We start from the raw sequence: 18,632 nt of genomic DNA on the forward strand, positions 1-18,632 counted from the left end.
GTTTAATGCTAGTGTGAACTGAGCAGGTAATTTGGTAAATATTACGTCTAAATATTACAGAGTCAAATTTGTTTTAACTTCGTATACCCACTGCAAACATTGTCACGATAAGGCGAAGATCGTTCTTTGTCGCAAAACGTCTATACTCGTATAAGCAATTTGTCATATCATTTATATAAAATGGGCTTGGAGTTATTTTTGTTATGCTACGCCAAGGTGTTAATAATTTTAATAATATAATCAGATTTAGGTGATTTAATTATAGGCTACCGGTTACCCTTACTATTGATACAAATTATAATTTCAGCTTTTTGCAAGTTTGTTTCATTCTATGTTACAATTTCACTTCATAACTACTCAACTTATCATCATGAGTTTAGCACACGGTATGTGAGGGGTACAGATAATGACATGGGGTACTTTTATCCTTTAATTTTTCAAAAATTTCGAAGAAGTGAAACGAATGTTAGGTCGTAATGAGATGTAATAATGTGAGTAAAATTATGGAAAGAAACACAATCATTTCCATGGTTCTCGTAATGATTTAGAACGAATTTGAGATTATTTATGAAATTCAAGATGTCTCCCGCGCAAAATTATCTTCGCAACGATATGGATATCGTTTCCGAGGCTCTCGCGGGTGGCTGAGATCGACATCAAATTCATTATATTGACAATTTTGAAATTCATATGCATCATCATGCAGATAAACCCATGTACTCAAGAATTCTGTACGTATAAGAAAAAAATGTCCAGAACCATTATAGGATCAGTAAGTATCTGTCATGTCTGTTATAATGTACATCTAATTCGAGGCCATCACAGAAACATTGATATTTTTTTAATTTTTTTTCTTCATTAATTTAACTGTTTTTTTTTTATAATAATAACATATGAATATTAATTGAGACATTTCACAACTTTCACACGCAACATGGCTTATATTTTTAAGACTTTCCAAAGGAGCGCGATATGCATTTAAGGCGGACGATGTCAGCAACTGCATGTGTTTGTTGTAATTTGACAAGGGCTTCTTCTTTTCTTCCATTGCATTGTTTATGTTTCCATCGCCCTGTTGGTAAGCACTGTGTCAACTTCTGCAAGGTCTGCTGGTTTCTCTGTATTATTTGCGCTTTGCCCTGTGCTTCCCTGGGGCTTAAAAATAATAGGGCCCGAGGCTGTCGTAAGAGCCGATTAAGGTTATTATAGGTGGGAGTCTCCTTTGCACAGGATACTAGCTTGAGTATGGGTAACACAACGGCGCCTTTTTATTGGTAAGCATTATTGTGTTTCGGTCTGAAGGGCGCCGTAGCTAGTGGTGGCGACGTGGGGCGGGTCGTTCCCTTCCCTAAAATATGGTCGAGGGAGGCGATGGCTGGTCCATGCGTCATGCTCGTGAACGGGTGCTACTCGTGGGGGCTGGATGATCTTGTTACCGGGAGGTCTGCTTGATGTGTTTTTTTTTATTATTATTATTTCCTTTAAAGTTAAAGTTATTATATATTTTATTTTATGAGATGCTCACATAATGCTTCTATTTATTCACGGTATGTGTGGATTGATGCATCTACTATACTCAACAACTCTTGTGTTTATAAGTATTAATTTACTTTTTTTTTCTTTTTTTGACTTACTCATGTAAGCCTTTCAGTTTTTGACTTTTGAGTATTTTTGTTGCGTCACTTTGCATATATTGTAATTGAAATGATTTGTAAAACAACTAAAATGTAAATCTTGACTTAAAAGAGTGGCAATGAGTTTCTTGCTACTTCTTCTCATTAGCTCAACCCTTTACGAAGTAGCGGTAAATTCAATAAGAAACAATATTTATATATATTTTTTGACATTCATAAGTGTCATTTTTGTGACCTACATGAATAAAGTGTTTTTGAATTTGAATTTGAAATAAGACTTAACATCTTATGTCACAAGGTTACGAACGCAATTGTAGTGCCACTCAGAATTTTTGGATTTTTCAAGAATCCTGAGCGGCACAGCATTGTAATTTCATAAAAAAATGCGATAAAAGCCTGTAGCCGTGGGCAGCAAATGGCTGGTTGCATAATTATTATTTAAATTTGGTTTGTTTCCTATATTATTTTAAAGATTTTCTGTCACTTGGTCATCAATACCTTTTCATATCTTCTCAGTACCGTGATGCTTCTTTTATGCTTGCGGTTGTTTCTATGTGTTTCTCCTTTTATCTTCCATTAATTATTGAACCATAAGTGTCATTTCTTTTTTGATATTGTCATTTTCATCTTGAATATTAATAGTTTGGTTTTGATTTAAAATACTGTAGCCTCATAGGTTCTGATATATCTTCAGTGATCTTATTTTGTTTCTGTATCCAGAGCAACATGTTCTCATTTTCAGATACTTTCTTTTTTTGTGAGTCTCTTGCGCCCCTTCTTCACAGGGTCTGAGGCATACTACTACTACAGGCATAAAATATTTGAATTTGAATTTAAATGTGTATTGATGTTTTCATGAATATTCTGTTCTCTCTTCTTCTATATCTAATGTCTTTTCCACCTATTTTAAAAATAAAGGAATGTGTTTTCTCTGAGTCAATTTTCTTATTTTCAGTAATATACTGATAATAAATTATATTTAAAAATGCAAAAATGTAAAAAGCAAAGAATAATTTAAATATATAAAAGGTTCGGCCTTTAGTGATATAAATTCCACAGGATTTTTTTTAAATTATATAAAACCAGGATAAAAGACCAAAATTAGCAAAAACTTTAAAAGATTCCGTTACTTACACAGATATGGAACAATAGATTCAGACGAAGCGATTAAAAAGCGTAAAGTAAAAACCTTATAAAATTCTTCTTATTAAAATATTTCTAACTCCATTTCAATTTAGGCACATTAACAGCCTATTGCTAGGCGACAACAAAACATTTCATCATAAATCATTGCCAGCTGGTTACTCGATACCAACATGTCAATCACAGGTTCGGTTAAGTGAATTCTGTTTGTCCTGACGCGGGTTTCCAGCCATTAATCAAATTTATTCACCAATATCAACAATAGGGCTTCAAGGTTTTGCTTTCAATTCGGAGAGAAGCTCTGCTAATTTAGGTTGACCAATTTATACTGTGATCGAATTGAGGTTACATCACGTACTGAGGCAAATTTAGTCCAATTCTCAAATATGTATTATGAAGGCAGTTGACCATTTAATGCATAATTTTACAAATAATTTATAAACACAATTTATGGAATCAAATTCCGACTGCTTAGATTAAGGATTGGTCTCCGCTGCGCTCCGACTAGATACCGCAGGCGTACTAGCAAAGTGTGACAACTAATACTACAAATCATAATAAACAATATCTGTTTAATCTATAATTTAAAATAAATTAAATATAAAACTAGGTAAGAGTTCACTTTTAAAATAGAAATGGGTGTTCTCACTCCAATACCAGCTTAAAGATGTTGAAAGTAACAAAACTGTCCAATTGTTTTTAGGCCACTTCCAAAATAATTATTTAACTGTGTATACTATTTTCTTGTAAAAATAAAGTCAAAATCTACCGAATACAAGTGTAACTTCAAATATTTCTTTTTTTCAGTAATAAATTATACAATCGCGTATCGAGAACATCTATTTACTTGTTAGTTTTTTTATATTATTTTACATTTCAGTACTACGGGATTCGGGAAACACCAGTATCAGTTCGCAAATAAATAAATACTCATCGCAGTAGTCAGTAAAATTCTTCTTATTAAGTACGATAGCTAGCTATCAATAACTCGTTACTTTCTTATGCAGGTCACCAAAAATCGCTTTGATAGCTCAGTTACTAATGAATCAGAAACTACGCCTCCCATTAAATATAAACATAGCTCTAATAAAAATTCTCTAATAATATTTAGCAGTAGTAAATAGTAAATAATAAACAAGTCAGCATGTTGTTTACGTAACAGCTACTTGTTACACTTGAACTTATCATATAAGACATAAGGTCGAGATTTGCTTGCGCTGCCTGGTAGCTAGGTAACTAGGGTAACTATCGATTTTTATGACTTTCACGAAAATTTGACACAAACTATATTGTAGTCCAAAATCATATATCAAAAGCTTACAAGTTACTAGCTTTTACACGCAACTTCATCCGCATTGAATAGTTACTTTCGGCCATTTTTTATTTTTAGGATACTTTTCAAATAATGTACATACAAACTGCTCTTTCACTCTTCTATGATACAGCGGATATCATTTGTCATTGTGGACAGTCTCTTTAATAGTATTTCCCTATGAACTTTAATCTCCTATTTCAGCCCCATGTACGTCAAAGTTTCAAAAATGTTCGAACAAATATTTATAAATTATTTCTTATCAAGTGCCTAAATACCAAGTTTCTTTGTTTTATCTTCGATGATGACGAATTTCCATACAAACTACCATCCCCTATTTCAACCCCTCCATTTATTTTTTTGCAATCATTGGTAACCTATGTCCTTTTCAGGCTCTAGTCCATAGTTTCTCAACCTTATTTTGCTGACCGCCCACTTTAAGAATATGTTTTTTTCTAGAGTATTTTCATGTATTTTTTTGCCTTTTTAGACTATATTTTTAAATCTACCCACGCCCCATCTGCGCCATCTCAATTTCCTCTGGGTCTTCTACTGCCCCCCCTCAAGAAAGTCTCAAACGCCCACATTTAGGCGTGAAAGCGTAACAAACAAACTTACATTCATATTTATAATATTAGTAGTGACTACGTTTTTTTGACGGTAGGAACATAATTAATTTTAATTTGTTTTGCATCAGGAAAAGAAAGACCTCGGAGAACTGATGTTGTCACTGTGCTACTTGCCGACTGCGGGCCGTCTCACTGTAACAGTTATTAAGGGAAGGAATCTCAAGGCAATGGACATCAATGGATCATCAGGTACGCAAGTATTTTAAACACTTTTACATTAGGTACTTTTATGTTAATCTCCTTAGATCATTAATACGTCTATATAGACCGTGACAGCAGTGAAAACGTCGAAAAAACTTGAGGTCTAATAACACTCTAACACAAAATTGACATACAAATCGCGAGTGAAAGACGTAGCTTGTCATGAACACTAAAGTAATAAACCTGGCTTGTTTTCATCGTTTGTCTAGCAGCATGAGGCTTTATCTAGACGTATAAATTATGTTAATTTCTCTACGATTTCTCGAAAGAAGAATATATTTAAATTAATACGAGATGATCCCTTTTGAAGATACGAGATTATGTGAATTTCGGCGTAGTGGAAATTTACATTGGGAGGAAAAGCACCTTTATAACGAATATGATATAAAATGTAGTTATTACAAATTATTAAATCATGCAATCATTATAATTATTATTAACATTCGTTTCAACAATGATAAAAATAATTAGAATGTCAAATAACTGACATATTTTTTTTTAAGAAAATAAGGGACGAGACGAGCCAGACGTTCAGCTGATGGTAATTGATACGCCCTGCCTATTACAATGCAGTACCGCTCAGGTTTCTTGAAAGACCCGAAAATTCTGAGTGGCACTACAACTGCGCTCGTCACCTTGAGACATAAGGAATTACCTGTTGGCTACAAAATTCTCCAATAGCTACGAGTTGATAACCGTCAAGACCATAATCGTACGTTGGCATTTGAAACAGGCATATATAACTCTCTCAGGATCAGGACCTCAGGTAACACAAATGGTCAGTGATATTCGTTTACTTAATAAGGGTCGAGACTAGCAGGACTTACGGCTGATGGTAACTGATACGCCATTACAATGAAGTGCCGCTCAGGATTCTTGAAAAACCCAAAAATTCTGAGCAGTACTACAACTGTGCTCGTCACCTTGAGACATAAGATGTTAAATCTCATTTGCCCAGTAATTTCACTAGCTACGGCGCCCCTCAGACCGAAACACAGTAATGCTTACACATTACTGATTCACGGCAGAAATAAGCGCCGTTGTGGTACTCATAATCCAGCCGGCATCCTGTGCAAAGGAGACTCCCACTGGTATAATTGGTAACTGGCACATATGGTAAAATTCATTGTAATATGTTCATATAGGTAATTTTCGAGAGAGTCGGACTCGCCCATGAAGGGTTCTGTAGCAGCAAGTAACATGATAACATGAAGTTTGCATGGTACATCATATATTTTTTTTGGTTTTATCGTTCTCTTATTTTAGAAGGAAGTGGGGGACACACATTTTATAATTTTGGAAGTGTCTCTCGCGCAAACTATTCAGTTTAGAAAAAATGATACTAAAAATCTCAACATCATTTTTGAAGACCATAGACCTACACGTATGGGTTTGATAAAAAAAATTTTTGAGTTAATTCTATGTATGGGGAAACCCCGAAATTTATTGTTTTTTTTTTTCTGATTTTGTGTTAATATCTTAATGTGGTTCACGGGATACATCTACTTACCAAGTTTCAACAGTATAGTTATTATATATTTTATACTTATAGTTTCGGAAAAAAGTGGCTGTGAGATACGGACGGACAGACAGACAGACATGACGAATCCATAAGGGTCTGGGTTTTCCCAGTGGAATCGGAATCCTTAAAAATCATAATTCAAAACATTTTAAATAACAATACCTCATTTCTATAGTATATTTTAATATCTGACATCACCCAGTCAACACTAACAATGAATGAAGGGTTACGAAAATATGTCGGGGTGAGAGTACTGAAAATATTATTTTATTGTGAAATAGCACTCGGCTTTGAATTATATCCGCACAGGCTTTTGCAGCTATAAAATAAAAATAAAGGCCCGTTATCAAAATGTTGCCTTTTTACTATAAAAGTCCATAAAATTTTATTTAGGTTTTCACAAAGGCGACGGTGTAATATCAAATTTCTTTAGATGACAGGGACCCTGACCCAGTTTGCTAACAAGGGTTTTGTGTGAACGAGATTCTCTTACAAATACCCTTTGATTTGATAGTTTCTAGTTGAAGGTGGAATTTAATATTGGTCTTTCTCAACGAGTTCTTGATAGGTTTGTGCAGTGTGTTGATTCAAAGTTTTCACATTTAAGTCGAGATTGGTCATGTAGAGATAATTGATGAAAGCATATTGACTGAACTAATGCATAAAACAATTGCATGTGGAGGGGAAGGAAGTCTTGAATATTTGCCTGAGGATGGGTGAGACACTTTGAATACATTTACAATGTTACAAATAATAATAATAATTATTATTTTTCTGCTATTATTAATATGAAGAATTGTTTTATTTAACTAATCCATTATGTAATATTTTAAGGCAACGGTTGAGATGACTTTATTATTTTTGACATTGTTTAAATTTTATAGTTAGTTGGATTTTATTTTATTTTTAATTTTATTTGTAAAAAATATTATATTTTGTGTTAATAGTGTAATTGATTATAGGCCATTCTTATTAACAATAAATTAATAAATAGAGCTTGAATTCAAATTTAAATATTTTAATTCAAAACAGCATTTAAAATAACTTCTTGTATCTCAAAGATTACCTATTCGAAATTTTACGCCTCAGACCTGAGAAGAACGGGCGCAAGAAACTCAGCGAGCTTCTTTTTTAATTACTTTCATTACAATAAAACAATAATTAAGAGGGTGCAGCTCCATTCACAATCTGTGCTATCATTAAGAAAGTCATTTAGGTTATAGTAATCTTTTCCACATAAACGTTTTTAACAATTCTTTTGAATTTCATAACACATTTTTTTTGTAATTTTCTGTGATGTTATAAAAGTATATACATCGCCCAGCAAAATACTTATTAACTCGGCTTAACCGATTAGTAGACATGAAAAGTACATATATTTCTTTTCCTGGTTATTTATGATGAATATGGTCAATAAGGCACATTCACAAATTATATACATGATATTATCAAGAATACATTGAGAGGTAACAGTTAAAATGTTTATTACTCTAAATATTTTATCTCAATGATTATGAATAGTATTGTTAGAAAATGCTGTCTCTAGTTCACGATTATTATGAATCCAGAATCAATGTCATCCGTCAAGCAAACCTGAATCTTATTTCGTTATATCGATCTTAATTTCCAAATCCCTAGGTGGATAGTAAAAAAGATCAAAAAACGTTTCATATATCGGTTATTTAAATGCCATAAGTGAAATGGGTTACAATATCAAGTTCTGCTTGCCATTTCACAATTAGGATTCAATATAGGAATTAATAGGTAGAAGTAACTCTGATGTCACTGATATATACAATAATCGGGATGTATTGAAAAGAACTGGTTGTTTATAAAACCAAAAATAAGAGAGCTTGCGTAAAAAGGGTTGTTGTGAGTAGTATTTTTTTATATTTGAGGGGTGAAAGTGTAAGTGGGCAAGAGGCCATTGAAAAATAAATTTAAATGGCGTGATATTATCATAGCTTCTAATATAAAAAACATGTTAATTTTGAAAAAAAATAAAAAACATAGAAGAATGTAAGTTTTTATCATTACAAAGATGTAAATACTACGTAATAATCATTATTTATGGCAAAAAGATAAAGAAATAAAGAGTTAACCAAAACATGATGACGAAATAATAATATGATATGATTAAGATAAATTATATTTCATTAAAAACAAGAGAGACGCGTATCTATAATGAAATAATAAAGAGTTTGGTCTGTGATGATATAAAACGTTAACTGTTTCTGATTTTACAAATTTACAAATGCATATAATTTTCATATTTGTGGAAAGTTCGTAGAACCTTCAACTCAGACGATGTGATAAGTATAGCTTTAACAGTTTATATAAATGTATTTTATTTACTAGTTTTGTGCTCCGAGATTACATCATCAGATGTTTTTTTACAATAAGCCAAAATCTGGAGTATACTCCATAAAAAAAATTATATGATAGGTTATAACTTTATTTGTCTATAAACGTGTGGGGATATTCCCACATAAGGAAAATAATAAAAAAAAAGATTGAGTTAAAAAAAATATTTTCAGAAGTTATCAAGTTTACCCCGCCATGCGGACTATAAATGCACGCCACTAAAACTATATTGTTTATATAAAATAGCAATTAATCCATTTAAATTTTTTTTATTACTTCAACGATCATTTAATATTCTTACGATGCACTTTTTATAACAATTTAATATATATGATTTTATGCGACAAAACGTGGGAGTTTAAAGAGGTCCCCCCTCCTGAATTATAGTGCCTGTAGGAATTATCAGGTTACTTTTATTTATTTATTTCTTAGATTATCAACAGCTACACAAAATAAACATACAATAATTTACTACAGATATTTGCGGCTGCCATTAGAAATATAAGTGATAGAACCACCGAGCCCTCGGTTCGATCCTCGTCCGCCACATACAAATGTTTTCACCACAGTACCTTTATTCGATGCCTTATACCGTCGGTAAGAATGTGACTTGTTGCTTGTCATCTTCTGCTATAAAAAAGGCAAACTGGCAATCGTTCGATCTTCCTATGATATAAATTCGTGACACTTCATAACTAAACAGTAATTTTAATAAACTTTAGTACCTCTGCAAACAATCGCAAATCTATAAAGTAGACACGGCTCAGCCAATAACCTAACAAACAGAACGGGTCAACAATCTCATATCTCTCAATGTCTCTGATTTGACAATCGTAAAATATAAATGTTAGATTTTAGACAACAAAAGATACAAAGTCCATTTACCTTTATGTTTGTTTCTCGAGTTGTATGTTGTTTTTAGATCTATCTCAATAAATATATTACATACTAGCTGAACGGACAGACGTTGTTCTGTACATAATAAATAAAATACTGTTTTTTATGAATTTGTCAATAATATTTCATAACATCAAGAATTATTTCATAAAATATTAATATCCAGACGACCGACCCTTGCTCGGATTTTTAAGAATGTACAAAACTTGAACAAAAAAAACCGGGGTCTTCTGCTTTCCGGATCACCCAATGTCCCATCTGAGATATTACAGTTTGGTATATAATGGCGAATGGCAGATTGAATCTACCACCCATTTAAAAGACATGTCTCTATTAAAAATTATGTATATATTTTGTTGTAGATCCGTACGTGAAAATATGCCTCATATGTCAGAGCAAGCGAATCAAGAAGAAGAAGACTACGGTTAAGAAGAACACATTAAATCCAGTTTACAATGAAGCTCTGGTGTTCGATCTTCCAGCAGAGAATGTGTATGACGTCACCCTGCTAGTGAAAGTCATCGATTATGATCTGTGAGTATATTAAACTACTTCATCATCATTAGCCAGAAGACGTCCACTGCTGGACAAAGGCCTCTCCCAAAGATCTCCACAACTACCAGTCCTGCGCTATCCTTAATAATAAGATACATAATAGCTTTAAGGGTAAATGTATACACTTCTATAATAAAGTCCCAGCCAGTTTTCTGGCATTATCTATAAATAAATTTAAATGTTTTATAAAAAAAATGGCTCTGTCGTAAATCCTATTACTCTACAGCTGAATATCTAAATGATTGGACAGCCTGGGACTAGATTGTGATTATTTTATAGCGATAGAAATGACATATTATATATGACAATGTACAATGTTGTATAATTTTATTGAAAAGAGCGCAAAATAAGAATGCTGGAAGAGTTTCTTGCGCCGCTTCTTCTCTCTCAGAGCGCCATTTGTTTCCGAAGCGGTAGTAGTATCTAGTATATTAGATATGACATCAAAAAGAATTCTAAGGGAAGCAATTTTGAAAAAAATGCCCTATACAACGAATTCCGGCAACCTTGACCAGATCGTCGGTCCATCCAGTGGGGGGCCTACCAACACTGCGTCTTCCGGTAAAATACTCACTTAGGTTTAATTTAGTAGGTATAAATAATTCTTAAATAACAATACACAGTGTTTTCCCAAACATGAAATTGTATGTGAATAATGAAAGTTTTAATAATACAGGAAATAAATAGGTCTACAGGATGTGTGTCTAAGTGAAATTGCAGGCACAAATGAAATCTAAATTGTCTATTGGGGTGCGTATCGAATAACGTTACTGCGTAGAGAATTATGAAAAGCTTGTGACTGGCGTCATTTTAATATTATGAATTAATGAGGCTTCTTATCATCTAGTGGGCAATCCTTTTGTTTTTGTTTTTCGTGCGGCAATTCCTCAAGATAGGTTGGCGATCATAATGGCTATTTTCATTTTGGGCACAGCAGCACGAAACAGGGAAACACACCTTAAGCCTATCTTTCTCCTAGCATTTTCAGCCATCATATCCGCTTTTTGCTATCAATAATTGCTGCAGCTGGCACTTATAGCAGCAGAAATATTAAAACCTCGATTTTGACTTCTCGGATCACATCAAATTTCTATGTTCTTTCGTTTCATCTCGTTCTGTTTCGTATCTCTCCATTAAATCCTCAGCATCGTCCTTTAATACCGTAATTCGAAGGTATCACTTATTCTAACAATGAACAACGTCCTTTGAAATACCAGCAGGTTTCGTAGGTAAATATAATGATCTAGGTTGGTACTTTTAGCTTGAGTATCGTAACTATAATGATTCCATTCGAACCCCAATGGTTGTTCGTTTGCATAATTTTAACATGAAGCCGTCTCGCCATCTATTCAAAGTTTCTCAACAGTATTACCTTCAACAGTTTCTATATTAACGCTTCCACGTATTTAGTTTATTGCACCGATTTAAATTCAAAATATAAAGTAACCTTTGATAGTTATATTCTTATAAGATTTATTTGAGAAGAAAAATTGTCATCAATCTTGTCAATATAAACATGTTGAAGCAGTAAACGGATAAGATAAAAACTAATTAAATTGCCTTTGGGCCTTAATGTTCTGTTCCATAGCAATCTAAATAAGAAAGTAATACAATATTTTAAGTGTTTATAACTCATGACTGTCACCTATATTTAAACGCATTGCATTGCTACGTATGCTTACAACGCTCCGAAAATTAACAGACATGTGCAGCAATGGCGACTGTACAAATTAAGAATCTCGTGAAATATGTTTGACCTTACATTTTATTTAAAAAACAGCGAGTTAGATAAAAAAGTCTTACCAATGAATTGTACAGTTTTCTATAGTTTTCTGAGGATTCCGAGTTTTGTACCTCATTTTTTCCAGATGTTCCCTCAGATGCTGTGTGTGGTGGCCCGAAAATACTACCATGTCGGAAACCATAATTAATCTGTCTGTATACTAGTTTGTGATAGTATTGTGACACGCTGCTTATGATTGGTCAGAATTTTTCAGCTTTTAATAATCTCATGCATCTGATACCATCATTCACCAGTGGGAGGTTCCTTAGCACAAGATGCCAGCTAGATTATGGGTACCACAACGGCGCCTATTTCTGCCATGAAGCAGTAATGTGTAAGCATTATTGTGTTTCGGTCTGAAGGGTGCCGTAGCTAGTGAAATTACTGGGCAAATGAGACTTAACATCGTATGTCTCAATTGACGAGCGCAATTGTCGTTCCGCTCAGAATTTTTGGGTTTCTCAAGAATCTTGAGCGGTACTGCATTGTAATGGACAGGGCGTATCAATTACCATCAGCTGAACGTCCTGCTCGTCTCGTCCCTTACTGTCACAAAAAATAACACATCGCCATTTTTCGAAGCATAGTAAGTAATAGGACTTGAGACGGTCTCAAAAGTTTTTGATAGGTCTAGGAAAATACCGTAGAGTAAAGAGTTCTTTTACAATATCATTACGTAAAATACTCGTAAATTAGATGTGCATTTCGTTAGCCTTCGGCCCCACTTTCCGTTCACCTCGAACGTTTCATAGCTTTAGCATTGTATTGATCTTTGCAACATGCATTGTCTGTTAGACAAATTAGACAAAGATATTTGGGTAACGTAATATTTTTGATATTTTTATTTACTAATGCAAACTGTGATGTGTTATCTTTTTGGCCAGAATTTAATTTGAAGCGGTAACCTGCCGCCGAATCCACCTTCGCGCGACAGGCCACAAGTTAGGATATCATCCCCACCATCTGGATGTGTGGCGGTCCTCCACAGTGCGGTTTTCAAGGAGCTTTCTTCCACGTACTACAAAGCTGTGGAATGAGCTTCCTTATGCGGTGTTTACGCGACGATACAACATGGGTACCTACAAAAAAAGCGCATACTCCTTCCTTAAAGGCCGGCAACGCTCCTGTGATTCCTCTGGTGTTGCAAGAGATTGTGGGCGGCGGTGATCACTTAACACCAGGTGACCCGTACGCTCGTTTGTCCTCCTATTCCATAAAATAAACTACATCTGCTCACGCACTCTTTTGATACATCCATTTGTTGCAAAATTTCCCTCCCCAGGAACACGTGAGGCTACCTGAAATTTCTTTCTATGTCATATTATGCCTCGCAAGCATAGTTTTCTTCTTACACTTTTTTTATTAGTCAACTGCAGATTACCTTTACAGTGAGACAGACTGAGGCTAAATTATGCTTAATAAATAAGTTTTTACCAATGGACATAATAATAATGATATTATTAATAAAGGAGCACCAAGAATTTCATCTCTTGCAGTGCGCTGTGTTTCCGAAGCGGAAACAATTTTAACAAAAAAATAAATTATTACTCTTCAGATTTCAGAATATTTATTATCTCAAAAAGAATACTAATTCACTTACTGAGATACCTAAACTAACATGGTACACATATTGAGCGGCATATCGTAGTGTATATACAAATACAATTAAAGTTACAATAATTAAATAAGTTATAATAAGCGGTAGATTCAATGAGAAAAATATTTATATTTTTGACATTCATAAGTGTCATTTCCGTGACCTACGTGAATAAACTGATTTTGATTTGATTTGATTTGATTACCTATTCACAAAGTTACAATAAATACTTTATACTAGGTATTATATTAGTTAGGTAGATAGGTATTACTTAGGTAGATACATTAATAACAAATTAGGTGGGTAACGTATAAAATAAGGGTTTACAGAAATGAATGAAATACCTACACTATTTTATTATTTGTTATATTCTTTGATAATTCATACGTCTAGATAGACTGTGACAGCTGTGAAAATGTCGATAAAAATAGCGGTGAACTGTTAGTCTCTTATAAAAGTAACGCACGTACACCTAAAACCAAATGACACCCATATCGCGAGTGTAATACGTAGACTGTCATGCACACTAAAGTAAAAACCTGGCCTGTTTTCATGCGTTACCTTACAACAAGCGTTTCTATCTAGACGTATAATTTTATGATTATATTTTATACGTATCTTAGTTATTATTATTCCTTAAGTCATTATTTTAGGAAGTTTTTCATGTAATAATACTATCAATTGTTATAATTCAGTCAGTACTCCAGATATTCCTTAAGCTCCTCATGCATTGACCGTTAATAATTATAAATGTAGATTAATGATTAACATTAATACTGAAACACTATTATTCTCCACAAATAGTATGATAAAGTGGCTATGTTGAGAAAGCTGTTAACTTAATTGCGAACATTTATTACAAACAATGTGTTTTTGAAATATCATAAAAAGTATTTTTATTAGTGAAAGTAAGAGCTGGTATAAGGCTAAAAGATAATTAAGTTATTCATGATGTTTAAACGTTAATCATGTTGTAAACGTGCTTTTATTAAAACAAAGACAATCTTTGTTCCGCAAGGTTCAATATAGATTAAAAAAGATCAGAAAAGCTACCAACTTTATATTTCATGTTTAAACCGACAACAATATTTTGAACTAATAAAGCTCCGATAAAACTAAAGACGAATGAGCTCTACTTTTTGACTCATTTAAAAATAATCATAAAACAAATCACAAAAATCTGTAGATTAATCCTTGTAACATCAGCCTAGAATATATTATAAAAGTACAAATTTCCCTTATTCCTAATTTGAAATGCCGCTCAAAAGGATTGATATTAATAGACCATAATGTCACATCTTGTATTTAAAGAGGCGCACAGGCCTGTAAATTTCAAATTACTACGATTTAGAACATCTCTATCTCAGGTGTTCTTTCGGAAATTTAGGCATGAAGGAGTCCTCTGAAGTCGCACATTACATTATAGTACATTGGTCCTACCATCTAACCGTTTGTATGTTGTCAGAATCGGGCAGAACGAGCTGATTGGATGCACAGCAATAGGCTCCCACATGATTGGAATTGGCCGTGACCATTGGTTGGAAATGTTGGACAATGCCAGGAAACCAGTCGCTCAATGGTACCCACTGAACAAGGGCCTACCTACCAACGTTCCGGTCACGTGCAAGGATCTTAAAGAACAAAATGTTGCGTTGAACTGCTTAAATGGAAGGTAAGATGGATTAACATTAATAAATTACTCGTATAATAAGAACCTGTCAGATGCTAGTAGAAGGGTCTACTAAAAATAAACTAGATAAATATCGCGGTGAGTTTGATTCGGGTAAAATCCTTGGATAAAGTATGAACAAAAATGATTATCACAATATATTTATAGACATTAATATATTTTAAGTCAAAAAATTAGCTTTAGATATTTTGAGAGGAGAAATAAGCAGATATGCTATTATTAATAATGACGTACCATTACGAAATTTTATTTCTCATTTTTCTTTTAAGGGTAATTTATATTTATTCTTAGTACTGCCACTTTTTTTTCTCCCTTTGGATAAACTCATTAAAATAGATTTATTAAAATATGTTTACAAGTGGCGAAAAATAGGGTTGGATACAAACAAAAAAAATTGAGAAGCTCCGACTTCAAGTCTGTTGTAAAGAGCCGTTGGCTGAAGTTTTATAAAATAAATTAAAATAGGTATTAAACTGGCTCATATAGAATTAAACTGTAAATAAGAACACATAATATAGTTCTTAATAAAAGCATTAAAATCGAATAGAAATACGCTAATGTCCAGAGAATTGCTAATGCCTTTTGACTTTGCAGATGAAGGGTCGGACTAAACAGCTATTTGAAATGGAATTATCTCAAGATGCCAAGGTTTTTATGTAGATATATGTTGTATGTCCATTTACTGTAGATATATCTATGTTAATATTACTTTATAGTAGTAGATGAACTTAATCATTAGATCCAGAGTTATCCTTATATTTTGTCTAGATTGTAATCGTTTTAGAAAACACTCGTTGTGTCAATATTGATAGTTATCTTATGTCTCGCTCATGGATTTGTTGTTCGTAAAATATATTTATGAGAATCTCTTCGACTGTGACGCTCTCTTTATTACTGGAAGTCCTGTGTATGACAGTATTGCTATATAAAGTTATGAGAATACAGGATTGATTTAAAACTGAATTTTGTGTCTCTTTACAAGTAAGGACGAAGATTAGCTAGATTACGAGTATATATATGGAGGAGATATCTGTTACATAATAGTAACGCCTGTTATTTCTTAATTAATTTAAATTTAATTCATAATTACATAAATAAAATTACGCGACCTCTCACGTTCGAGTGACGTTTATAAATCTTGTATCTCTTGTTCAACTCTTAGGTTTTCAACGGAGTTCAACAAGACATATATATATATATATATATATATATATATATATATATTAATCCCAGAAGTGAGGGTTCAATTAATAATAATAAACAATACATTGTATAATACAAATATTATACAGGTTAAATATGATTGAATTAATTATCAACAAAACAGTTTATTACAAGTACAGCACCGATATATTATGATTCATATACGCTTTTAAGAACTCTTAACAAACAATAAACTGACAGCTTCATGGTAAAACTACAAATGATTGAGATGTTCAAAGTGAAAACAAAGAGGAGAAACTCTTGGTTTAATTGGTTATCAATGAGTGTTTTGTTTAGACCTCTATTGTCCGATGCAATTGTTTACCACTAAACACAAAGTAAATATTAGAAGGCTGAGTCTATCAACACGGGTACTATACGAACAATTTATTATTATTTATAATAATTGTTTTTGGGACCTACTAGTGAACAAGGGCCGATTCGGTTCTGGCACTCGCCTGCACTGCCGCGGCACGCTACGTTCGTCTCGTGCGTTGTGATTAACAGTGTTAATTTAATTTGGGACCTACTAGAGACCAAGGCCGATTCCATTAGATAACAGTTTTTTGATTACACTAATACATAACTAAAAATAATGACTATACAATAAATACAAGAAACGCTGACTGGTCTAATCAGCGAAGGCCTCTTAAACTAACGACCAGTAAAATTGTTAAAATATCATTGTCTAACAATATCACCATAGTCTGTCTACCCGGGAAATTATGCTCGTAATGTCACTAAAACAAGGCAGTTAAATTGTAAGAAATGAAGTCGATTCACAATGTTCCGGTTAATTATAATATCACTAATGAAATTATAATGACTCGGCTTTGACAATATACCTACGACATATTATATGTCGTAATTAAAAAAAAATACACGTAGTATGTACGAATAAATGTAATTTATTCGTCCAGTACCCGTACAAATAGTCGCTTCGATATTAGAAAGGATGTAGTTTGTAGCAAATCCATGGTCAAGACTCTTTACTGTTGTGTCCAATATTTACTTATTTCTTAATATGAACTTCTAAGAGTATGTGTTCTTATAAACACACGCAAGACATTATACCTACTTCTTTATTTGGCATAACAATACAAAAATAACTTCAAAACTGTAATATATAAGACGTGACGTAGGCGAGAGTGATGTGAAGATGTGCATTCTCGTGACAATATGACCGCAGGATGAGAAGTTATAACTATTTTGAATACAAAACTCTGTCATAATCTTACGCTTTCGTTTCCTGTTATATGTTCTTATACTAGAGAATGTCACTTGCTAAATAATATCTTGAATATTTATACAAGCGCATATACTTTTTATACTATAACTTTCAAATTAATATCCTACTGTCATCTTTATCTGCAGCACAGACTTAGAATATACTACCATATATACGACCTGACAGCCCGATAATGCAACCAATTTTGATTTGATTTGTTAGTGTCTGTGTTAGGTAGTGGCTTAATATTTGTAATGCAAAGGAGCTAATGCCATATGTGGCTGACTGTCTTCGACAGTTAAAATCGGTAAAAGTAATTGTTCCCTTTTCTTTTTGCACGTTTCGTGTATACGCCAGTATATTGTAAGTCTGATCTGTAGTATGATGATGTTTGTGATAAAACAGATAGTGTTTGGATATAATAAGATGCCTGAAAGTGTTTAGACACAGAAGTCCTGTTGCAAGCGTGAACTTAAAACTTACGTTTCTATGTGAATCAAATACGACAATTAGTTATACTCTTTCTGAGATAAATATATAAATTGTAACATATGTTTCATCTATTTATATACCCTTAGTGTTAGCGTTGTAATATTAGATAATAATACATACATATTTCGTGAACTGTGTTGAAAATTCAATTCAATCAAAATCATTTCAATTTTCCCCATATTTATATCTGATTAACATATCTTTCCTATATGTATCTTTTCTATCTTTTTACACAAAAACGCACATTTCAAACCTAAGACTTGTATCATGTAAAATTAAGATTATATTGTGTAAGAATATAGCATTTGCTGTCTATTAAATAAATTAAGGATATTTAAAAGTGTTATAGTATATATCTCTTCTATGACTTTGATCATATCAA

The 18,632-nt window shown here is 32.9% G+C and overlaps 1 protein-coding gene across 1 annotated transcript in view; it reads left to right on the plus strand.

The window, feature by feature from the left end:
• The window catches only part of LOC126970836 (synaptotagmin-10-like), a 62,068-nt gene extending 45,731 nt beyond the window's left edge, over positions 1–16,337 (plus strand). The window contains exons 7-10 of the mRNA XM_050816980.1: positions 4,787–4,907; positions 10,065–10,236; positions 15,103–15,309; positions 15,922–16,337. Of these exons, the coding sequence (XP_050672937.1) occupies positions 4,787–4,907; positions 10,065–10,236; positions 15,103–15,309; positions 15,922–15,925 (504 nt within the window). The 3' untranslated portion in view covers positions 15,926–16,337. The remainder of the gene's footprint in view (positions 1–4,786; positions 4,908–10,064; positions 10,237–15,102; positions 15,310–15,921) is intronic.
• Positions 16,338–18,632: the final 2,295 nt, after the last annotated feature.

The sequence above is a fragment of the Leptidea sinapis genome, chromosome 22, assembly GCF_905404315.1.
Source record: "Leptidea sinapis chromosome 22, ilLepSina1.1, whole genome shotgun sequence".
Classification (NCBI taxonomy): Eukaryota; Metazoa; Arthropoda; class Insecta; order Lepidoptera; family Pieridae; genus Leptidea; species Leptidea sinapis.